At 39.2% G+C, this 25,628-nt stretch overlaps 1 protein-coding gene across 8 annotated transcripts in view; it reads left to right on the top strand.

Annotated features, from left to right (window-relative positions):
* The window catches only part of arhgap23a (Rho GTPase activating protein 23a), a 74,596-nt gene extending 51,482 nt beyond the window's left edge, over positions 1-23,114 (top strand). For 3 of the 8 annotated variants that reach the window (XM_079611448.1, XM_079611447.1, XM_079611444.1), the window contains exons 5-23: positions 1,337-1,415; positions 1,902-1,962; positions 4,002-5,721; positions 10,540-10,698; positions 11,151-11,262; positions 11,631-11,670; positions 12,988-13,125; positions 13,353-13,661; positions 14,151-14,212; positions 14,312-14,540; positions 14,636-14,788; positions 14,955-15,033; positions 15,163-15,236; positions 15,745-15,834; positions 16,111-16,236; positions 16,330-16,371; positions 16,534-16,627; positions 18,741-18,772; positions 19,202-23,114. In XM_079611448.1, coding sequence (XP_079467574.1) covers positions 1,337-1,415; positions 1,902-1,962; positions 4,002-5,721; positions 10,540-10,698; positions 11,151-11,262; positions 11,631-11,670; positions 12,988-13,125; positions 13,353-13,661; positions 14,151-14,212; positions 14,312-14,540; positions 14,636-14,788; positions 14,955-15,033; positions 15,163-15,236; positions 15,745-15,834; positions 16,111-16,236; positions 16,330-16,371; positions 16,534-16,627; positions 18,741-18,772; positions 19,202-20,608 — 5,006 coding nt within the window. In that variant the 3' untranslated portion in view covers positions 20,609-23,114. Of the gene's footprint in view, positions 1-1,336; positions 1,416-1,901; positions 1,963-2,983; positions 3,107-4,001; positions 5,722-10,539; positions 10,699-11,150; positions 11,263-11,630; positions 11,671-12,987; positions 13,126-13,352; positions 13,662-14,150; positions 14,213-14,311; positions 14,541-14,635; positions 14,789-14,954; positions 15,034-15,162; positions 15,237-15,744; positions 15,835-16,110; positions 16,237-16,329; positions 16,372-16,533; positions 16,628-16,889; positions 16,915-18,740; positions 18,773-19,201 lie in introns of those variants that run through there. The other 5 variants (XM_079611451.1, XM_079611445.1, XM_079611446.1 and 2 more) reach the window with 5 other exon arrangements.
* Positions 23,115-25,628: the final 2,514 nt, after the last annotated feature.

Genomic DNA, 25,628 nt, shown 5'->3' with positions numbered 1-25,628 from the left:
TTTCAAGTATCTATTCTCCTATACACAAATGATCTCTGATAGATTCATATAGCCTCACTAATTTCAGACACATTATAATGTTTCCTATCACTAGGTCCAGGTTATACATTTTTTGCTCTTTTATGTGATCATTTTGGTGCAAATTCAACTGAATGGATACAATTTGTTACATGGAGATAAGAGTAGTTAACCGCATAATCAGATAATACGCATGGGGGCGTGTAGAAGTACATGAGTGATCCAAGTCTGCAGAAAATGGGTTTTCCGAGGAGCCCGTGCACACATCTTCCATATCAACACGGGCAATGAATGCAACAGATCATGCTCTTCTGATTATTGTATTTTAATATGATTGGTTATGGGAGGCTCAGCCTCGATTGACTCCTCCGACGGACCGCCGCTGGTTGAGTTGATCCCATAACCTAACCCTAACATGAACCCAAAACACACCCGCCATCTCAGGAAAACAGAGTGAACACATGGAATGAGTCTACTTAATCTTTATGATTCAAACAGACTGCACACTCTCTCTATGTAAAGAATGTTGCAAAGTGTGCTTTTGAAAAATAAACTTTAAAAACACTAAACCCAATTATAAAATGATTAATAACTTATCATTTTGTATAATTTATTAGTAAAAGTAGTAAATAAATAAATACTTTTGTGTTGATGACACTAATAGCAAAATGTACAATATTGTTCAAAAGTTCGGGTAATTTTTTTAAAATGTTTTTGAAAGTAATCTCTCATGCTCAACTAGGCTGAATATAATTGATCAAAAAGTAGTATTTATTCCTGTGATGTCAAAGCTGAATTTTCATTTTTCAATCATCACTACTCCAGTCTGCAGTGTCACATGATCCTTCAGAAATCATTCTAATATGCTGATTTTCTGCTCAAGAAACATTTCTTCTTATTATTATTATCAATGTTGAAAACAATTGTGCTGCTTAATATTTTTGTAGAAACAGGGATACAATTTCTCAGGATTCTTTGATAAATAAAAAGTTCAAAAGAGCAGCATTTATTTGAAATACAAATCTTTTGCTAAATTATATTAATTTCTTAAAAATAAAAACTTACTGACCTTAAACATTTGGACAGTTACGTATGTGCTAATGTTTGAGTATTATTGCCGGTAGTTGTTTTGGTATTAAGTGAATTTAATAATATTAATGTTTCTGCAAAATGACATCCAGTTATTATGGAACACATTTCTGGTTTGTAAGGGGTACTTGAGCCTTATTGGTGGCTGTGCACATTAGACAAAAAAAAAAAAACCTGCTTTATCTATAATGTTTGCCATATAAGTGTGTTTTTGTGTGTGAATTTGCAGGAGACAGGCTGGTTAAAGTGAATGGAGAGAGTGTGCTGGGTAAAACGTACTCGCAGGTCATTGCACTGATTCAGAACAGGTGAGCTCCTCAAGTCAAACAGCATCACATAAATAATCCATTCAAAATCAAAAATAGTTCATTCCACTTTGTTGCATGAGCTAATGGAAATTATGTTTTCTACAGCTATCCAGAACTAGCCTGGGAAGTAAATGCATATGATGTCTTGATCTACAACATTGTTTAAATGGTTGAGTTTAGAGTTGAACGAACAGAACAGAACTAACAACACATGAGTCTTGTTCATGTGTGAATTTGTGACATACTGCATGTTTTACATAGCAGGATGACCTCAGGTGTTTGCTGTCTGGACGATTATGTGCATTACTTAGAAAGGTTATTACAGATAATCGGACCGAATTGACCCCAATGTAAAGGGTGGCTTTGAACTCAACCCAAATCACAACCTGGACATGGATTAATGGAAACTATAAATGTTTTTTTTTACTGTAAACACTACACACTGCATATATTCTTAGTGAATCTCATGATCTCTTGTCTTTTCAGTGAGAGTGTACTGGAGCTCTCCATCATGCCAAAGGACGATGATGTGCTGCAGCTGGTAAGTGTACGTTTGAGCATTTTTGCCTTTTTTCATACACCCACTCATATACATTTACCTAACTGTCTTAAGAAGTGCATATTATATTATATTATACAGTATTATATTATACAGTATTATATTATATTACTAAATTGTATACATTCAATCATTTTAAGATTTTTATTTTTCTAGTTTTAAGCATTCATCATTAAATTAAATTGAATGTATGGTTAATCTAATTAATATATGTCTTTTGCCACTTTGTTTTAGTAAATGTATCTTTGTTTTAAGGATTTTATTGTATTTTTTACTGGAAAACAAGGTAAAAAAAAAAAAGATTAAGAAAATGTTTTGTGATGTGAACATTTAGCATTTTTAGAGTCTAGAATTTAGGTAACTTCTTGGTCTAGTTTTATTTCCAAAGTATAGCTAGTTAACCCACAACCTCAAAGGTGTGTTCACATTTCCCACACTTTAAAATAGACGCAAAAACAGGGGTTTAACAACTCGAATATCTTGTAGTTGTCATTATAGAGCAATGTGTGAGTCAGTAGGTTGCTTCGGCAGTATCTTTGAAGCGCTTTCATGCAAGAACTCAAACATCAGTCATGTCGTAAGCATGCAGACGGTCATACGATTAACACACACAAACATACAAATGCTCACAATCATGTATGCATTCTTACTCACAGCACTCAAACATTCCCACTCGCATATTTTCTCCAGTTCCACAAGATTGGACATGCAACTCACCAAAGGCAAAGGGAAACCTTTACACATGTGTGTGACATACAGACACATGCTTTATACACACTTCAATAAATCTCCGTACGAGGGCACTCATGCTAAGCAAATTATCCATATAGCCTCCCAAGAGACCCCACTCCACTATTCTTCCCTCCATGTCTTTCTCTCCTTCTCTCTGTCCTTCTACACACCCCCTCCTTACACCCGCATCAACTACATTCCAGAGATGACATCATCATATATGTGGCCCCTCCCACTGGGTGGAGAGACGATGAGAGAGGGAGAGAGAAAGGAGGGAGTTCAAGAGCGTTGGGTTGGGTAGGGCTCACCATAGACAGAAAGAAAAAAGAGATACCGAGAATAACAGAGAGACGTGACAACGAGACATGAATTTGAGAAAGCACAAGTCAGGACATAAGAGGTAAATTCAAGCTGTTAAGAGAACCGTATAAAGAAAAAGAGAGCCGTTCGACACATTTGAGCTTTAAGGAATGTTTCTCTCGATTAGTGAGTTTCAATTCTCTCTGTGTTGGTTGTATTTGCATGTATTAGCAGACTGCATGTACTATGCTGTGTTAGTCGATTTGCTTGTCTGCAGTCAAGACAGCTTTTCGCCAGCGAGCCATGTCTCTGATTTGTTAATAAATTCTTAATGTAGCATATGTTGAGTTTGTGTCAGTGTGTTTTGAGGTTAGTGTTGATGGAAGGCTGGTGCTTCTTGTCAGCTTGACATCCGCTCTACTGTCAGACAGTAGTCACAAAAATCTGTTGGAGTTTTGGAGTCAATGTCTTGCACGTTTGTAACATTATACTGCAATATATATATATATATATTCATCAATATTTTAGTCTTAAACAGTCTTAAAACAAGATACAGTTCATTTTGCAGGTTTTTAATAATATAGCATGAATAAAGTATTTCTTTCTCTACTGTATTTCTCTTGCTTTAACCATAAATCTAAATATCAAAATTTAGAGAGAGTGGGGTCTGAAAAATTCAATATGTAAAAAAAATAATCCTTAAAAATTAATTACCGTATATACATAATGTGCATACATTAATTTAACAAAAATTGTATGTAAAATGTATTTTACTGATTTTTTATTTTTTTTTGACTGGAAAACAAGATATATATATATATATATGATCAGTATATCGTGATGGTGTCTCATTGTCATAGAAATGTAATCTCTATGACCCCTTTTTTTCTACAAATATTTCACCTTTACCCCTTGAGGAATTTCGCATTCTCATTAACTTCAACCACCCCTTTATGTTCTTCTTGAATTAAATAAGTTGTATTTCTCTCTTTCAGGCATATTCCCATGATGCCTACCTAAGAGGGAACAATCCATATACAGGAAAGGCCCAAAATCTTCCTCCACCACCCCCTGTTCTCTACCCTCCACGTACAATATCCCAGCCTCCTGCGGGGTACTCCCCCTCCCCTGACCCAGCTTCCTCATACATGGGGCAAAACCAGCTGGACAACTGGAGCCGCTGGCCCGGCTCTTCCTCTGGTCCTTCTCCGCCCCTTGACAACCGGACAGTCTCTTCCAGCAACGCTATCTGGGCAGCTGAGGGCAGGAACTGTGAGCCAGGAGGTGTTAGTCACAGTAGCCCTGCACACCGAACTGAGGAGATCCAGTATGGAATGACTGACAGGGGACAACAAGCAATCGGACAAATGAGAGGACGTTCACACTCATCTTCTTCCTCTTCAGGAGGAATTATGAGCCCATTGCATCATGCTCATTTTGCCAACCACAATGTGGGTAATGCCATGGGGCACACTGGAGGCCGCAAGGGTAGCCCTTCTCAGCCAACATCAACACCCCCATCCAGCCGCAACGAACACGCCCAACAAGCCCTTTCCAACTGGTACTACAGCCAGGTACCAGGCCGCGAGCGAGAACGGGAGCGATCTAGTTCTCGCTCCATGCTCCCACGTCATAGGAGTTTCTCACAGGACCGCCTGGGTGAGCTTGGTAAGGCCAGGCGTTCGCAGCAAGCAGGCTTTCCCCACAGTGCATCACAAGACACATTGCTACTGCTTCAGCAGAGCTCTGCAGCGTACGCTGATCCCTACTGGAACCAAGGGGACTGGCGTGGCGAGCATGCATATGGACAGCACCCATCTGTGGTGGGCTATGGACGCAATTCCTCCGAAAACCTTCTAGCAACCCGGTACGGACACACGGGGCGTTCACTGGAAACTCTCGACAGAGCTGTGGGGATTCTCTCACCACGAGTTGAAAGATCCACTTGGGTCCAGCAGCCCCCAAACAGAACTGAAGGATATCCGAGACGTGGTAGGCATTGTGGGCAACACGCAGAGTCACACCAACAAAAACAGGCCCACCAAACACAACACCACACACCCCAACACCATCAACACACACCTCAGCATCAAAACCTCACACACGCAGCACACCAATACTCATTTCAGGCTCCACAACCTCAGCAGGCAGCTCCACAGGCAAGACGCTTGCCTTCTTGCCAGAGTCTAGATGAGGAGCCGATTGGCTACCGTAGCTACAGCCCCTCTTTCAACCGCAAGACTGGCCGTATCCTGCAGCAGGCCCAGTCATTTAGAGACCCCTCTTATACAGGTCCACGCCTATGGACTCCTACACCCAAAACCAGTCCCCCAGAGGGGCTTCCACCTTCGGCCGCTTCTTCCCCAGCCCCACCAACCACCTCCTCTACAACTGATATTCCCACACCCCCTGAAGGACAAGACAGAACTTACCGACCCACTAATCATGACAGAGGGGCAGGGGAACCAACAGGTGAAGCCCAGACACAGGAAGTAGTTCTGAGGCAGAAACCACCCATTGGCCGCAGGGGTGCGAACACCCATCGACATCCACATTACGCCATAGCACTTGACTCCAGTGACCCTTTACTCTTTACCTCTGACCCTACGGAGCCCCCTGCCAAAGCAGAAAGTGCTATTTCTCATCGTCGCACGAATGGAAACCTGCCACCACTATCCATAGAGGATGACTCCCTCGCGTCGATTCCTTTTATAGGTAAGTCCACATTGCTCAATGGCTTCTTTGCTGTCATGTTCTCCATTTCATATCGTATATTCTTGTCTTTGCTGCAGAATACTTCACATAATACAAACTTGTTCTGTCCGGTTCTCGGTTTGTTTTCCCATCATTTGCTCACTCTATCCTGCATATGATTGTTATTGGTTGTTATAAGGAAACTGATTAACTATCCAGACACCATTAAAATAGACTGATGGGAATGTTAGAGAATGACTATACTTGTTTTAATAACTCACATCCCCACTGGTCTTACCCTTCATTTCCTATGTCTGGTGAACCAATGTGCATGTCTATGCATTAGGTAAGGCTGGAATCTCCCTTGGTCAGCCCGACAATATTAGTTGTCTGTGGCTGAATCAGACTTACTGGATTTAAATTAGTCCTATTTTTCTTTCTTCTTCTTCTTCTATTTCCGCTTTTCCAGTACCTCACCCAATTCCATCCTGTTTCTACAGTTCTATGCATTTGGTAGATGCTTCTTTCCAAATTAACCCATAACCTTGGTGGGAACACTATGAAGTTTAAGGATTTGATATCCCCAGATGTTAGCTAAATCTTACAAAACCAAATTTAAGAGACACCCTTAATTGGGGAAAGGGCTCAAAGTAAATAATGTCTCAAGTTTTCTTTTAAAGGTAAGGTAAGTGTTAAGTTAGGGTTAATTTTATAGTAATTATGATTAGTTTGATTTGAAAACAGCAGATTTCTGTGTCTGTAGTTTGTAGGTTCGATCTGGCCTGTTGCACAAAGTGATCTTGTCTCTGCTTGCCTTTATTACTAAACCATAGTGCAAGAGGAAATCTGAAACAAAATGGCTGGTTGAATGCAAAACATTCAAAACAAACTGTGATAGACATGTAGACACCAAAAATCGTACTGTTAAATGTGCTACACGGTTATATATGGTTGCCTATGAATCTCTGTTTCCTCTAATTATATGTTTATTGCACAGCTGGATTCAAGTGGAGTGCTATTGATTTAGCGGTTTCCTTAAAAGCTTTCAGTTGGTCATTTGCTTTCCTTTAACAATGCATTAGAAGTTGTAATGGCAGCATTAGAACAAAACCAATTCATTTTAGGGCTATTTCTTAGTGATTTTCTAATTGTTCTGTCATTTCACTGCTGTGCTGGACATATTTTATGATCTGTTGTCTGTTGATTGCATAAGCTGTTGTTAGTGCAGTGCTTTCATTCCTGAGGAAGGTTAAGCCTATAACCACTATGGTTTGCATAAAAGTGCCCCACCTTTAGCATTTAGCACAGAAGAGAAGCACGTTCCTGCTAATGCACACCTGTACAGCACAACATGCCCCTCGCACAGAGTTAGAGCCTTCAGTTTGATTACATTTGTTTTTATGATCTTCCTTACACTGTGTTTGTGTATATTTAGGATTATTGCAAGAATGTAACTACATATTTATGATGGGAGCAAGGGGGCGTGTCCCAGGTCCTGTTTTAGAGATTGATGAACGCAGAGAGGCATAACAGACTTTTAAACAGCGAGAACCAATCAAACTGAAACTAACAGAAATGCCCACAAGCTGGGACATGTTACACCATACTGATAAAAACACAACAGACAGTCTGTCTTGCTCTACCTGCTATGTCAGTGGAGTTGTTTGTACTAGACCTTCTCTTTATTGATTTGGGGTGAAACTAGTTCTGAAACTACGTTATTGTGTTTGTGTAATTGGATGTTTGGAGACGTATGATATTAATTGCGTATGGCCATATCTATATATGAATCTACAGCACATGCAACAAACTAAACTCCTATTCACGCCATGTCTGCATTTTAGCGCCTATTATAACCCTGGTTATTGCATAGCTTATTTAACGTTGCATAAATATAACACAATTTCCTTTTTTCTTTAAAGAAAATTGGCTTTGTAATATCATTATTCATTCCAGCCCACATAAGAATAATACTCCATCAATTCATAAACACATTTTACTAAAACTTATACTGTTCATGGAAATCTCCAGTTCATTCCTATTGGAGGTTCTGTAAAGCTCGTCTCTGTTCGCAACAGTAACCGAGGCAGGCAAAGCTTAGTGACGGGTCAGTTCATTCAGGTATACAATATTTTTTCAGAGGAATGAGGAAAGTTTGTTTGTTTTGGAGTGAATGTAGCTGTTTCAGCTAGTGTATACCTTTTGCTTTGTTGCATAAGACTTGTACTTTTTACAATTATGTGATGAACTGAGAATGGCAGAAGGAAGAGTGGCAGGGAGCAGAGGTTTTGGGGTTAAGGGTGAAGGACACACACATACACACTCTCTCACATTCAGATATTACTGGACACAATCGACACACTCAGCTCTCTCTGCCCTCAATGTGGTCATTGTGTCTCCAATAAAAATGGGAGGACTCTTTACTCCATCAACCATTCACACACTAACATGCTATGCTATACGCTAACTCACCAGTCTCCCTTAAAGCCCAACACATTTTTGGGGAGAAATCCCTCTCATCACACTTTCGCTCGGATTACAGAGTTGTCAGGCCAGGTCTCATTTTGATTTGTGACACTATACAAGGAAACCTTACCATGTTAGTATTGTGTTCTTCACTCTTTGGTTTTGTGGATATGTCTGTAGAATGCACATCTTGGCCAGGGAGAGGCTGTTGGAGGTACTCATACTTGTGATGAGCTGGGTTATTTACAGCATCTCATCTGAACCTCAGAACACGACAGTTGCATGTGACTGATGTTGAAGCAGTACAGATGGATTCTGTATGTGCTAGTGTTGTACTGTGTCTATGAAGTAGACTATGGTGTGTGTGTGTGTGTGTGTGTGTGTGTGTGTGTGTGTGTGTGTGTGTGTGTGTGTGTGTGTGTGTGTGTGTGTGTGTGTGTGTGTGTGTGTGTGTGTGTGTGTGTGTGTGTGTGTGTGTGTGTGTGTGTGTGTGTGTGTGTGTGTGCGCTCATACTCAGGCTTCAGTAATGAGGGCCTTTGTTAAACCCACAGAGCAGCTATTTCTGCCAGTGGCTGGAAAACAAGCACAGTCCAGATTCCACATCCTAGATTGGGAATGTTTCCGCCCCTGCTCTCTTTCTAGTGTGAGCGAGAGAAACAGTAGAAAACGTCAGAGAAATAAAAGAAAGATTCACTTGATTCAAGAAGACATTTCATTGCAGGTCGGTTGATAATGTGTTTGTGATGTAATCAATGTTAAAGTGATAAATTGATGAATGTGATTGATGAATAAGAAGGAAAGGAGTGGATGGAGTCAGAAGAGATGGATGACATGAGTCGAGTCACTATATTATGACTGCTTTCAGAGACAAGAAGGTCTATATTATACCTGGAGAAAGCATTCTGTTTCATCTCAACCCCCTCAACCAGGTTTTATTGATTTGGTCACCTGAGCTAAATGTCAAGTGATTAATTAAGCAAGAAAATTACATCATGATATAACACTGATTGGCCGATGACACCACAATAGCACCTTTACTTTTACTACTATTGAATGATTGTCAATTGAGAACGATGCTCAGATGGTGTAGCAAGATCTACCTGCAGGGCCCTGATGTTTAAAAGGATCAGGATAATCCGGCTTTTTTTCTTTTTGGATCAAAGCTATCCAAATTTTGATATAACAACTACTGAAGGCTTATTCCAGATCAAAACAAACACTGGATTACATGATTCATTTCAGAATTATTGTTTCCCTTCTTCTTAAAACAGCCCATTTTGATCTAGTACTGTAGCCAAAATCTGATCAAATTACTTGTGCCAATAGGACCATGCTATCCAACCAAACCTTGACTTCTTGCTTAGAAGCCCTGTTGTTCAGTGGTGCTTGTGCGCTGCTGCCACCTGATGGTGTGGATTGGTGTTGTTGCAGGTGGTCTGCCGGTTGACAGAATCTCCTTAGTCACTAACATACAAATGTTCTGCCAAATTGTGTTTTTGAAGTGATCATGTTGCCCCTGCAGGGCCAGAAAGACCAGACACAACAAGCACATGTCTTGAAAACAGAGGGTTTTTCAAAGAATTCATTTAAGGAGCCACTCATCTTACACATGGTTATGTGTGATTTTAAAGCGGGGGAAGACTTTGACAAGATGTATCTCTTAATGTGTTAGCTTAAAACGGTTAACGTTTTTCTCCGAATAGTTTGTTATAAAAGCATACCTGCAACAACCAACCACTTCCCGTCAGTCACATACAGCACTAAGTAAGAACTGAAACCACGTGTTAATACAAAGAGGACTTTTACATCTCATTTCCACATTAAGCACATTTCATGGAGGGCTACGAGTCAGGTACAAAATGCTGTTTGATTATTCATTCTTTCTCTTATTTTAGCTCTCATCGCCATTCACTTTGTCATGTATCACATACTTTAATGTTTTTAATTTAGCACATGACCAGTGGGTACAGACAGATACAGTACGTACTATAGCTTCTCCTTACCTTCTTCTCTCTTTATTATTATTTGTTTATTGTTGCGTATGAGTGTGTAAATCAAACCTCTCATTAGGTTGTGCAGTAAATTGAGTGTTTGGAAATTCAGTTTTATACTTTTGCATGATCTATATGTCAAGAGAGGAAGAGTCTCTTGTGTTTTTGGTCTATTGTGATATCCGAATATAATTAAATTAACTGTGCAACACCATTTTGCTTCCCCTCTAACCTTTCCTTCCTTTGTTATTTTTTTGGTTTGCCTTGTTTCAATCTTTCTCCTTTTACCAATTAAACTATCTTTTATTCTTGTCTTCCGTCTTTCCTTTTTTCCTTCCTTCCCCTTTTCCTCTCCTTTCCTCCATTCCACTCCTCCCACAGATGAGCCGACCAGTCCAAGTGCAGATCTGCGGGCACGTCATGTCCCCGCCTCCTCCGTCGTGTCCAGTGGCGGTATAAACTCCGCCCCTGCTGTGGCCACAAGCCCCGCCTCCCCAACCTTCACCTTTCCCCTCAACCGCCTTTTCTCCCATGGCAGCAGTGAGTGATCCAGAGAGAAAGAGAAGCACTGTTACTACTACCGTAAATTGTCAAATCAATGCCTGGAACTGTACATGAAAACATGGCAACAAACATGTTATGTAAACATTCAGAAGCTGCATGTGATCGCCGTAGAGCTCCCACTACTGCATGCGTAGTCACACTGCACAAATAAGTCAAATGTATGTGTGCATGCCGTACTGCATACTGCAAAAGTCCACGTGATCGTTCCCGTGCATTGTGTTCACCGCACTTTACTGAGACTGTGATGAAGATCAACTCCTTCCCACCTCCTAATCTGATTACTTCCTGTGTCCTACCCAACTCCACACTAACTGTCCTTCATCAACTCTCTCTCTTCTCCTGTATAACAGCGTTTTGTCATTTTCACTGTTTGTAATGAATGGATGTCTCTCTCTCTTCTCTCTTTCTCTCTCTCCATCCATGAGCAGGTGATGCCAAGTCTAATCGTCGTTCTTCTTACCTGCTGGCCATCACCACTGAACGCTCCAAGTCATGTGATGAGGGGCTTAACACATATAGAGAAGAGGGGCGGGTCTTCTCGTAAGTTTTGGGACTTTACTATTAATAATATATAAATATATTAAAGGCATCTTTGCACAGGTGTTTTAAGGCTGCTCTGTGCCTGCTTAAAATTCTGTGTAAAGATGTAATGCTGCATAAAAGCCAGATTACATTATGTCTACTCTGACACACCTTAGCTCCTAGTATAAAAGTATACTATTAAAATTGCTGTGCAAATGCATTTCTGCCACCTCAGAGCAGCAAGAAACAGTCTGTGTAAAGACACTTCACAAGTGTACCTTTACAGTGTAAATTTGGCATTAAATACTATTCACACCTCAGTGAGGATGTTTTTGTTGTTGTTTGATTTTACTTTTAAACACACTCTCATTGTGCTCTTTCAACAGGAGGCTTCCAAAAAGAGTCAAGAGCTTTTTTACTGAAGGGGTGAGTTCAACTACAGTACAAACTAACTAGGTTATACACTCTAAAACTTTGGCATGAACCAAAGTTTCTTCTGTAATGTTGTTAAAAATCTACATAATGTGATATTTCTGATTCTAGATAAGCTAGTTTTGCTCCTGGATGCTGATTGGTCAATACCAGTGTTATTTTAGTATTATTTGTATATTTATATATTTTTGTTAATATTTAGAATTAGCTTTTATTTTAATGTTTTCATTTTAGTTTTAGTTTAAGTTTTATATGTATATAATGTATGTATATGTATGTATATAATATTATTTCAGCCTTATTTCAATTAACGAAAATTATTTTAATAGCTTTAGTTTTATTTAACAAAAACAACACCAGTCACGTTATAATGTTATATCCACAATATAGTAGCAGTTTATACCTCTCTGTGATATTTCTTTTTATGATATTATCCATTTATTCAAGTGATGTCTAGATAGTTATCTATATTCTATATCTACGTATATTCTATATTATTAGTTAACATTTACCATTTACTTAAGTGATATCAGCGAAACAGAAAAGGTATTTTTAGAGGAAAAGCAAACCTAGTGAAAAATAAATATACCATACATTTATTTTATGCTAAGTATACTACAAAAACATGTACATATTTATGTACTGAATATAAAAACCCTGCTATTGTAGGGAATTGGAACAACTAATTTTGTTCTTAATGCACTTTAGTTATCCAGAAATAGTGCAGAGGTCCAACTAAAGATATACTTAAGTATATTTGATTGATTGTGTTAAAATGGAACTATTGCAAGTACACTTTCGGCACACTTTAAATATCTTGCATTTTAAAGACTGATATTATACAGAGATCATACAATCCTTATTAATAATGATATTAAACACATTTTAGGCTTAATATTAAGTAATGTGCATTGTGCAATAAAGAAATACTCCACATATTTCACAAGTTTATTTATAATTTTATAGCAGTAAGTCTTAAGTGATATGTCAGTAAATATGTTAATGGATTTGTACTATACTTAGTATGAAATAACTATATTTTAATAGTTTACATTTTTTTAATTACATTTACAAAGACAAATAATTTCTTTGTAATAACATGCATTTACAGATTAATCAATCACAACAAGATTGAGGACATGCGTAAAAAAATTAAAAAGGCTGTTTTTTTGTTTCAAATTGACTTAAAAAAAAAACATTTAAAATGTCTACAGCTTTAAATGTTTTCTTCCTGTATTCGGGTTCTTTGTATACTGTAGTTCCATGTCATTGTCACATTTGTGTGTATCTCTGTCCTGTGTCATGGTTTAGTCTCTAGACAGTCTGGCTGCTGCTGAAGAGGCTCGCTCTAAACGACACTCTACCTCGGAGCTGGGCAGCATCAGCTACAGTGACGTGAAGAGGGAAGGATGGCTCCACTTCAAACAGATCCACACTGAGAAGGGCAAGGTAAGAGAAAGAGACCGCCAGATTAGGGCTGGTTTATAACCCGGGAGAGCGGTTATTAGTGGTTTAGATAAAGGTGTGGGCTGGCAACCAGAAGGTTTTTGGTTCAAAGTTGCTTCGGATAAAAGTGTCTGTCTGCTAAATGACTAATTAGTTACAGTACCTGTATGATCTGATGGATAAGATTTGTCTTCTCTCTCTCTCTCTCTCTCTCTCTCTCTCTCTTGCAGAAGGTGGGTAGTGCCATCTGGCCTTGGAGGCGGGTGTTCTCCGTGCTTCGGTCCCATTCCCTGTTCCTCTACAAAGACAAGCGAGAGGCAGTTCTCAAAGGGGCGGCGCTGGGAGGCGGGGCCGACGATGAGCAGCCTATTGCCATCCGGGGCTGCCTTGTGGACATAGCGTACAGCGAAACGAAGCGCAAGCACGCGCTGAGGTTGTCCACGCAGGACTTCTGTGAATACCTGCTGCAGGCGGAGGACAGAGAGGACATGCTGGAGTGGATCAGAGTCATCAGAGAGAGCAGCAAGACTGACAATGAGGTGAGAGTGCGATGATGTTACATAGAGGCCTTAAACAGAGTGAAATGGCAAGATTACATTTGTTTCTGGGTTTGTTCAGATGAATGACACTGGTTTTTGAGGTTGTCATTGCCAGTATAGGAACTAATGCATGTTGACATGGTGTCTGTGTTTGAGATCTGCTTCCTCTCTTACTGCTGTTACTTTCACTGCCAGGTGTGCTAATAAATGTGAATATGGTCATAATACATTCATTTTATTTTGAATCATGAAGTATTTCCAATTATGTTCATTTATTTTAGTAAATTAACATTTTTCATTTACATTTTGTTGTAGTTGTCATTACCGATAATAAGACTGTTTGTTGGTTGATTTCCCCGAAGAGTGAACACACTGTGGCTTTGTGGTTTGCACAATCCAACATGGCTCAACCAATGGTTGAGTTTAGGATGAGACAACTATTTATTTTTCAATGCAATTGAAATGCTCCTTTGTCATGTTTGTCTGTAGGAATTGGGTTTCTCACGACAGGCTCTCATAAGTAAGAAACTTAATGACTACAGGAAGCAAAGGTGAGATTGCAGACCATTGTCACATTTTTTATTTTTTTTTACATTTTACTATACTTACAAAGTCGAAATGATTCTCTTCCTTTTGGTTCCCTCCTTCAGTCCAACGGGTAATAAACCAGACTCCTCACCCAGAGTGCATCGAATGACATTTCTGCTCAGCAATAAAGACAATAGCGCACCTCCACGTTCCCCAAAACACGAGGCCAAAGATGAGAGCAGCCCCCCTAAATCTCCTTGGGGCATAAATATAATGAAGAAGGCTAAGAAGGCAGGCCCTAAAGCCTTTGGGGTCCGGCTAGAGGACTGCCAGCCTGCTGTCAAAAACAAGGTGTGTGATTTTTGCAGTGTGCTGAATGTATTTCTTGTTATGCTTACAGGTTATTTTATGTTAGTATGCTTTAATATGCGTTTTTGTCTGTGAAGTTCATTCCCCATATTGTGGAGATCTGCTGCGGGCTGGTGGAGGAAATGGGTCTGGAGTATACAGGGATCTACAGAGTGCCGGGAAACAATGCAGTGGTGTCCTGTCTACAGGAGCAGCTCAACAAAGGAGTAGACATCAACATCGCTGAGGAGGTGAGATGTTTATACACGATCTCGGTCAGAGACACCATAATTGTTTTGGTATTTGAGACCGAGGCAATATACTAGTTATATTCACTTCCCATGTTTAAGCGGTTGCTTCCTCATATACTGAGAACTTCAACAACAACAACTACTTTCACTTGTCCCTCCTGTACAGAGATGGCAGGACCTGAATGTGGTCAGCAGCCTGCTGAAGTCCTTCTTCCGTAAACTCCCGGAACCCCTCTTCACTGATGGTGAGATTAGGAGCATGCTAACTGTGATTTTATGTGCCTAAAACAATAACATTACTGGAGGTGTATAAAATGTCATGTAGTTACATTTTCTTTCTTCTTCTATTTCTCTTTCTCGCTATACCATTGAAGACAAATACAATGACTTTATTGAGGCCAACCGGATGGATAGTGCCAGTGATAGGTTAAGGACAATGAAGAAACTGGTATGAACGTGTTTTCAACATATTTGTTTAAACACCACATTCTGATACAAGCTTAAACCATAATTTATTCCAGTGATGCAAAGCTGAATTTTCAGCATCATTACTCCACTCTTCAGTGTCACATGATCCTTTAGAAATCATTCTAATATGATGATTTGCTGCTCAAGAAACATTAAGAGACATATATTTGAATAACTGCTTAATATTTGAATAATATTTATATGTAAATATTCCTGTGATGGCAAAGCTGCAGTTTCAATGTTTTCAATGTTCACCTTTCTGTGAGGAATAGAAAGACCAGCATTTATTTGAAGTATGAATGTTTTTTAACATTATAAATGTCTTTACAGTCACTTTTAATCAAATTAATTTGTCCTTTCTAAAAAAAAAAAAAAAAAAAAGTCTTACCTCAAACTTGTAAATGGTAGTGTATGTGCAACATTTAGCATTTATTTAGTATTCTCTTTGATTTAGTTTTTGTTTTGCCCTTTTCCATTTCTTCCTGCAGATCCGTGATCTACCAGATTATTACTTCCACACTCTAAAATTTCTTATTGGACACCTAAAGACTGTGGCAGACCACTCTGAGAAGAACAAGGTGAGCAATTTAAAGAACAGTTTTACCATAAATTACAATGCATATTTGAACACCACAGTTATTCATTTTCACATTTTTATTCAGATTTAAGTTGGGTTCAAATTTGAGAGTAATAAAAAAGTCAGGTTCAGATTGCTCTCAAAATGTGTATTTTTTCTTATTTTCTCATCTCATAATGCTTCCGGTTTTTCACATAAAAAAAAAAGCAGCTCATTTAAACTGCATACAGTAGCATGCTTGTTTATGGTGGTTGAGTCTTACGGTGCACTTGTGCAGATGGAGCCGCGTAATTTGGCGCTGGTGTTTGGCCCCACTCTTGTCCGGACCTCGGAGGACAACATGACAGACATGGTCACCCACATGCCTGACCGCTACAAAATTGTCGAGACACTCATTCAGCATGTGAGGCACACCGCTGACAAAACACACCACTGAGTTTACAGATTGCCTCCATTTGAATTATTTTAAACAATGATTTTCTTGCTCTCTACACAGTATGTCTGGTTTTTCGTTGAAGAACACGAAAAGGATGAAAAGGTTTGTTTTCTTTATATTTAATGTTATCGAGATTCATTAAAAAAAAAAATTATGAATCATCAAGTCATCTACAGTATATAACTAAACTAAGCATTTAAAAAAGAAAAAAAATGTGACAGTTTTTCATGTGTTTTGACTAAATATTTGAATGTCGCCCCTCAGACACCTGTGGACACGGAGGATGTTCAGCCCGCCCCAAACATAGATCACCTCCTCTCTAACATTGGCCGGACAGGCCTGCTAGGGGAGGCGTCAGGTGAGACAGCTTAACCTGTAGTCTCCTGACTAACTGCCATTGGCTAGTCATATTCCACCTCAGATGACTAACACTAGATACATACTTTAATCTGCATGTGAATGGACACATCTCTGACAGTAATAGACAGCAAGTCAAACATGTTTCTGTTTTCCTGCATGTTGAATGCTCTACACTTCTAAGTTTTGTTTTTTAAAGAATCTTTTTCATTATATTCACTCTCTGCTGTCTTTTTCTGTACATTTCTGCATTCCTTTCTTAGCTGAGCCTGTGGAACAGCCACTGCGGTAGGATGGGTTTCCCCTGCCATGCTCTCTCTCTCTCTTTGTGTTTGTTTGTGTGTGTTCAGGAGTGTATATTTAATGCCTACATGCACAAGTGGGAACGTTGTATCAAGCGATGAAGGTGCTTATGGGCCCCGTTTATACCTGGTATTAACATTGTTACTTTGAAGAGCTGAATTCAGCTGTAAACAGGATTCCATGTTTTGTTTTGTTTTTTACAAAAGCTAGTTTATCCTCATTCAAACCAACCACATTCAGAAATAGATTACCGGTAGTAGGGGTCTATCTAATATTTAGTCATTTTTTAGCATGATAGTATGGGTCTAAGTTAAAAATAGTAACCCTGTGTGCTATATAAATAGTTTTTTAAATGATTTTGGACATTTCTAGTCAAAATGTTATAGGTTATATTACAGTTTTGACTTTTAAATTAGCAGATACTGCTTATACTATAATATATTGACTAGTATTTACACTATTTTTGATTGATTGTTTTTAAAAGAAGTCTCTTATGCACACCAAGGCTGCATTTATCTGATCAAAATACAATAAAAACAGTAATATTGTGAAATATTATTACAGTTCGTAAGTACCTTATCTGTTTGAATACATGTTAAAATGTAATTTATTCCTGTGATGCAAAGCTGAATTTTCAGCATCATTACTCCAGTCTTCAGTGTCACATGATCCTTCAGAAATAATTCTAATATGATTTACTAATATATATTTTCTGCTCAAGAAACATTTATTACTATCATCAATGCTGAAACCAGTAGTGCTGCTTAATTCTGTCACTTTAATCAGTTGCGCCACTTAATATGCCATTGTTAAATATATTTTTTAATTTCTTTAAAAAAGACGTTTGAATGGTAGTGGTTTGTATCACAAAAGTATTTATCATGTAAAATGATTTTTGCAAAATATTAGAGCTAAGGCTTCACAGTTGTGACTTTTGAATACATGCCAGGTAAACGGGGCCTGTGTGTTGTGGCAAAATTGTGTTCGGTTTGTCCTTCTCCCCCTCTGACAATTACAGTTTCTACCCTTTCCCCTCCCATAGCTTCTTTCATGGGTTGATGTCATCAGTATGTGCCGTGATGCCATCAGTGTGCGCTTTATCTTTACCACTGGCTGCTGCATATATGGGCTCCTTCACTTCTTCTTCTTCTATGACCCTGTTCACATTGGAGCATTAACTGACAATCAATGGCTGGTCGTTTGTTACACCGATGTTGCTTATAGTGTATCTTGTGTGAACACTGTCTCACAATCACTGTTTATAATCACTGGGTTAATGCTTAATGATTGACACAGAGGCTACTATAGGTCTTGTTTAATAATGTATTAAAGGGATAATTCACCCACATTTTTTTTAATTCTGTCATCATTTACTCACCCTCAAGTTGTTTCAAACCTGTATGAATTTCTTTCTTCTGCTGAACACAAAAGTATTTTGAAGAATTTCAGTAACCAAACGGGTGATGGACCCCATTGACTTCCATACTATTTTTTTTCTTTTGATGCTATGGAAGCCAATGGGGTCCATCAACTGTCTAGTTACCAACATTCTTCAAAATATCTTCTTTTGTGTTCAGCAGTAGAAACTCAGACAGGTTTGAAACACGAGGGTGAGTAAATTAAGACAATTTAATTTTTTGGGTGAACTATCCCTTTAAGTTAACTTACTGACAACCACAAAAGTTATCTTCTCCTCTGTGCCTCTCATTAAAACAGCATATAGATTTAACATGGTGCCAAAATGTTTGTTATTTTCACTAACTTCATCTCACAATCTCTTCCCCTATCTCTCTCTGTTTTTAACTGGCCAGACTCAACCAACAGTGATTCTACAAAATCTAAGGTCAGTATTGACCAAAGGCTTTTTAATGTTTGTTCTGTTATAAGAGTATAATTTAGGTATTCGAATGTGTTTTTCTATGCATTTGAATGCTAGAAATGGTTAATACATTTCTGCTATTTTGTAACTTTAAATCACAATGTAATAAAATAGTCATATTTAATTTTGCTTTCTAGATTTAATATTGTTTAATATTTATTTATTTATCATAATATACTTTCCCTCTTGATTTAATATTAGTTGTTTATTGCTTTTAATATTTAATATGAATTATATATATATATATTTATATATATATATATTAGTTTTAATGTAAATATTAATGTTTTTATTTTATCTTTTTAAATGCATATTTAATCATAAATAAATAAATGTGATATGTATTAATAAAAATGTATTTAAAAATTTTAATTGTATGTATTTGATACTTAGGGGTCGTGGGGATCAAAACGTGACTTTACTGCCAAGGATATCCTGACGTTATCGATTATGTCGGCTGTGACCCGAAAACGCCGGAAGCGGCATAACGGCCGTCTCGTTGGCAGCAGCACAGACGACGATTCTGAGCACGAACCCGTTAAATCCTGTGTCTCCGAAAAAGACGATTTGCAAGAGATGGGGCGGGTGGCATCCTTCTGCGCCCCTCGAGCGGAGGGAGAGGAAGATGAAGAAGAGGAGGAGGAAGATGAGGAAGAGGAGGTTGAGAGACAGAAGGCACAGGAACAGAAGGAGGAAGTAGTTCCCATTTCCTCAACAGAGGAAGCGCCACCAGCTGTGCTGCTGAGCGAGGAGGAGGAGCAAAGGTCTGAAGTGAAAGGTCGCAGCTGGCGAGGAGATGATGCGCGGTCTATTGTGTCTGGCTACTCTACTCTGTCCACTCTGGGGCGGAGCTTAGCATCAGAGGGGCGGGGTGATGATGCAGATGATGAGAACAGTGAACTGGTGAGTGAAACCGATAACGAAAGCGGATTCGCTTCACGCTCCCTCACCCAAGAGAGGCCGGAAAAACCAACCCGTTCCGATCAAAACTTGCACGCCTCACCCGAACCGACCGCGCCGCGCAGTTTCCTCTATGCGCACTGCAAATCCCAAACCCCCTCTGCTGCCTCTGGCTCTGCCCTTGCTCCGCCTCCTCCTTCCCTCCACATCACTACCAACCCTGAAGACCAAGCGAACGATGTCGCAGCACGTTCGTCTACTCCCTCAACCTCCTCTCACTCATCATCCGCCTCCCAGCGCCTCCACAGCCGCAACTCTTTTAACTCCCACCGCCTCATACAGTGCGACACCCTCGCGCGGCGGCGGCTAAAGTCAGACAAAGCCAAAGTGTCCTCGTTGGACCTTTCAGAACTGTCCAGCTCCTCCGCCATGGAGGGAGAACGCCAGTCAGGTGCAAATCAAATCCCTGATTCCTCTCCGTCTCCTCCACCAAAAGCCAAATGCTCCAAAGAGGTTAGCATGAGAAAAGAGTGTACGCCAACATCCTTGGCTGGTCTTGGAAGTAAGAGCTGCTTGTTGTCCCCTGGGCAGGGGTCCCTGGCGGATCAGGTACGGGCTCGGCTGATGGGCTCAGCGGATGACCTGCGCAGCGTCGGCCTGAGGAAGCAGCTCTCGCCTGAGACGCGCAGAAAGAGACGTGCGTGGAGGAGGCACACAGTGGTGGTCTCCCCTACAGATTGTTCAGGAAAAAAAACACCGGCGCCACCCCCCAAACCGCTAGCTTCACCCCCCCCTGTTGAAAAGCTGGACGTTGGAGAGTCCCACCCAGAGTGCTCAGAGACTGAAGCCCCTTTTGCACGTCGGGCCCTGCCTACCTCGCGTTTCCGTGATTTCTTGTAGCAGTGATGGTGTGTACAGGCTAGTGAACCAAGAGAGTTGGATTTGTGTTGTAGCTGCGTAGATGACATTGTATGTTTGATATGAGTTCACACTGACAGCGATTTATTATCATTGTAGAGTACTTTTGGTCGGTAGACGTTCATACTCACTGTGGTGTCAAACTGGACCAGGTGGCAAATGATGTGAGCGTCATTGTGCACCATTCAGAATTGAACTGAGCATTCTTTAAACCTCCAGTTCAGTTTTTGAATTGGCATTGTATTTAAATTGAGGTAGCAAACAGGATGCCCAATTGAAAATCGAATTTAATAAATTGGAATTCAAATGAACTGAAATTTAGATAAAACTGCAATAAGGGGGTTTACAGACCTGTCAATTGTTTGCTTTGTTCTGAAACAGGGATTTACAATGTTTAATTTCTCCCTTGGTTCGCTTTCACAAAGAACATTTTTATGCAATTAATATTTTTACGTTTATGCAAGTCACACCTGTTTCGAAGAAGAACAATGACATTTTAAAATGAAGAGGTGGTCTTTGGTTTTTAGCTGCGATAATAATGTTTGATTGACAGGTGATCTGACCAAACATAATCCGCCATTTTTGTCCGACAAAGCAGTCAGGAGAGTTAGTAGATTAACGTTGGAGGATTTGAACTTGGAAAAACAGAGTGTACTGACGTCTTTCTGCCGTTAAAACAACATTCCTTCTTATGTTCATTCATATTTATTTGATGCTATAAATAAACTAGAAGGAAGAGATAATCGGTTCACGAGCAGCTTTAACTGAGGCTCTACAGCGATCTGACAGACACATTAAAGAGCCACAAAACTGTATTTATTTATTTCAAAAATGACCAAATTTTAACGTTGAGACTTTGTTTCATATCAAAAGTAACCTGGTCTGTCCTGTCTGTCGGCGCGTTGTCACTGTCCTCTCTGCTTCGCGATGTATTTTTCACTGCGTGAGAACTGGGGCGTGAGAGCGGCGTGGCGTCGCTTGTCGGACATAGCAACAGTAACTAAAGGGGGCGGGTCTTTGCGACGTGTGAAAACGCCCTAATTGTCGTTTGTAACAAGAAATGGAAGTTATCAAGACAAACTTTTGCTTTATTTGAAATGGCATGCACCTATAGAAATGTGTGCTTATTTTTATATACTTTTTTGAATTTGACAAAAAATGAAGATTCATTTTATGGACCAATTTAATACATTTCTTTAAATTGTAATTTCCTTTAACTGTTCCGTTTTCATTCCAATTCAAAATCAACTTGCTGTAGGGCGTAACCAATTTAACCTAAAACTGAATTTCCATGAATTGAAAGGGATCCGACACTAAACTCCAAAAATGTCTTTACCCTGGTTTGTATTCCCATGCACTGTCGCTGCCTCACATTACTGTTCATTTGCATAAACAAGAACTCTTCTTTATCCAAATGAGCAATTAATGTCACAGTCATTTACGTTGCCTGAAATCATTCTTAATGATGATGAATCCAGTCATTTTTTCACTGCAAATCGCTGTCGTGTGAACGGCCTTTTAGGTTGCCATGCGAGTATAAAATACAAACTGAGACTGTTTAAACCCCTCGCTCAAATCTAATTTACATCACTCTTTCTCTCTCTGACCAACTTCAGCTACATGGCAAAGGGGGCTTTTCAGTGTTGCCAAAGTTTTTTTCATCATTTGTCTTCTTTTCACATTTTCTTCTTCCTTTTCTTGGCCAGTCACATGACAACATTCTGTAATGCCAAGACCCTCACGACTCAGTGCTTTTGTGTTCTCAAGTCCCAGACGAACCAATTCTCCGAACGTGCCGGTGCAGTATTGGTTAAACAGTGTTATCAAACAGGAACAGTGTTGACAGTTATACTAGTTTTAACACAGGCCGTTGAGCTCAGCGCAGGTGCATAATTCAACCATTAACTCTACATTAAGTTCCGTGAGAGGCAGTGTGTTGTGTTCACCTTCCCACATATTCCTTTACATTGAGTAATGGCTCATTGGTGAAATCACTTCAAATGAGTGTGTATGTGTGTCTGAAATTGCCTGTGTAAACAGTATGTGCTCGAGTATGTGTGTCAAACGATTTTGTAACATTTGTACAAAGCCTTGCTTAAGTTAACCTTGTAAATATACATATATTATATTGTCATTTCTTTTTTTCCTTTTATTTTAGTTTTTATATGGTTTACAAAAGTGCACTTAGGTGCACGGTCATTTCTTTCAAGATGTTACTTGAAATGTTTTCCTTAATATTTTTTGTTTGTTTGTTTTATACACAGTATATATTATACATAAATTTTGTAAGAATATAATAAGTACTTTTATTTGGAAATCTTGGGGTGTACCTGTTTTAACTCCACTAGACTGTTTTCCCTGTTACTGGCCTTTCTCTGTGACTTACAAATACTATGCAGAAATCTATTCACCTCAATGAAAAGAACAGAGATCTAACCTGCAAAGAGTGTCTGTCACAAGCTATAATAAATTCTTATTGCAGAGCTTATTTCATTTGGTTTTTGTCCTTTGTCTTGTACTGAAGTCATGTTTGTACTTGTATACGCCACATGAGTTTCAATCAAGTAATCAATAATAAGAGGTCTGATCAAGAAGACATAGCTATGCAACGCACATCATACACAGTAGCCATTTCAGATGTATTTGACCTTGGTAATGATGTTTTATTAATGTTAATTATTTAATGACAGAGCTTCCTCGTTTGTGTGTGTGAATTTAATTTTTTAGTCCCCATGAGGAAAACAACTTTATAAATCATACTAATTAGTTTTTCTAAAATGTAGAATGTTTCTGTGTTGAAGGTTAGGGGATATAGTTTGTAAAAAACATTACATCTATGGGAAGTCCCCATGACACAAGGAAACCAGTGTGTGTGTGTGTGTGTGTGTTTACAGCATTATTGAGGTACCTGTAAAACCTGTATACAGGTCAGTGTGTTCATGAAACTGTTTAACAGGTTTAGCGTGTTGTATTTCTTTTACAGTGTTCAATATAAAATAAGTCAAAACTTTATCAATCACTTCCTTAGTTTATTTAAAGGGTATCTGTTATATTATGTATCATTAATTCATAGTTCAACCTATACGAGGACATATTATTGAAAGATAGAGATTGTCAGATTGTCCATGGACATCATGACACCTTTCTCAAACATTCACAATGGTTACAATCCATTAGTGTGTGTGTGTGTGTGTGTGTGTGTGTGTGTGTGTGTGTGTGTGTGTGTGTGTACTTGGTATACATTACATTGTGGGAACCATAATGTCCCCACAAGGATAGTAAAACCTGAGATCACCTCCATTGTGGGGACCAGCCAGCGGTCCCCATGAGGGGAATGGGTTAATAAACATACTAAATTATATATTTTTGAAAATGTAAAAATGCAGAATGTCTCCTGTGATGGGTAGGTTTAGGGATAGGGGCAGTGTAAGGGGATAGAATATACAGTTTGTACTACAGTATAAAAACCATTACGCTTATGGAATGTCCTCACAAGGATAGAAATGAAAGCTTGTGTGTGTGTGTGTGTGTGTGTGTGTGTGTGTGTGTGTGTGTGTGTGTGTGTGTGTGTGTGTGTGTGTGTGTGTGTGTGTGTGTGTGTGTGTGTGTGTGTGTGTGTGTGTGGCTTGGTTTATTATGCATTGTGGGAACCGAATGTCCCCACAAGGATAGTAAAACCTGAGATCACCTCCATTGTGGGGACCAGCCAGCGGTCCCCATGAGGGGAATGGGTTAATAAACATACTAAATTATATATTTTTGAAAATGTAAAAATGCAGAATGTCTCCTGTGATGGGTAGGTTTAGGGATAGGGGCAGTGTAAGGGGATAGAATATACAGTTTGTACAGTATAAAAACCATTACGCCTATGGAATGTCCCCACAAGGATAGAAATGAAAGCTTGTGTGTGTGTGTGTGTGTGTGTGTGTGTGTGTGTGTGTGTGTGTGTGTGTGTGTGTGTGTGTGTGTGTGTGTGTGTGTGTGTGTGTGTGTGTGTGTGTGTGTGTGTGTGTGTGTGTGTGTGTGTGTGTGTGTGTGTGTACTTGGTATACATTACATTGTGGGAACCATAATGTCCCCACAAGGATAGTAAAGCCTGAGATCACCTCCATTGTGGGGACCAGCCAGCGGTCCCCATGAGGGGAATGGGTTAATAAACATACTAAATTATATATTTTTGAAAATGTAAAAATGCAGAATGTCTCCTGTAAGGGGTAGGTTTAGGGATAGGGGCAGTGTAAGGGGATAGAATATACAGTTTGTACAGTATAAAAACCATTACGCCTATGGAATGTCCTCACAAGGATAGAAATGAAAGCTTGTGTGTGTGTGTGTGTGTGTGTGTGTGTGTGTGTGTGTGTGTGTGTTTTCCTTACCAAAGAAAGTCTGCTGCCGCTGTAATAGTGTTATAACTAAATAGATTTATTTATTTAATTTAATTTTCATCTCAACAGAAGGCTAAGTATTACTCTGAAGGTGTGAGTTTATTGTGAATGTCCGACATTTTGATAACCAAGTCACTACCCCGTAAGATTACTTTATTATTACTCATATATTTGATCCTGTTTTATTTGATCTCATTTGAATGTATTTTATTTCCGGTCATTTCATTAGTATGTCAGCAGATGGCAGCATTTATCACGGTGTGTGCTGTCAGTAAATCTCACACAGCAGCTCATGCAGGTGCAGACACATTTAACTCTGAATAAAGAACAACAACAAAAATAACCTCTAAATAAACACAAGAGGTGGAGTCTAAGGAAGGGTCTTTGTGAAGTTCATTCAACCTCATTTTATATTTTTGTTTGCAACAGTCTCTTCAAAGACCAAATTTCCCAGGCAAAAAACAAGTAGGCTAACAAATCAATTACGCAATCTATTTCTCTATCCAGACAGTTTCTCTCAAAGCAGAGGCTGTGACAGTAAATGTGTCATTCAGTGTGTGAGTGAGTGTCTCGTGTTCATCAGAGAAATATTTATCGCTCCTCGCCGGACTCGAGTT

This window comes from Phoxinus phoxinus, assembly GCF_949152265.1.
Source record: "Phoxinus phoxinus genome assembly, chromosome: 1".
In the NCBI taxonomy this organism is placed as follows: domain Eukaryota; kingdom Metazoa; phylum Chordata; class Actinopteri; order Cypriniformes; family Leuciscidae; genus Phoxinus; species Phoxinus phoxinus.
This window is presented reverse-complemented; position numbering and strand designations above follow the sequence as displayed.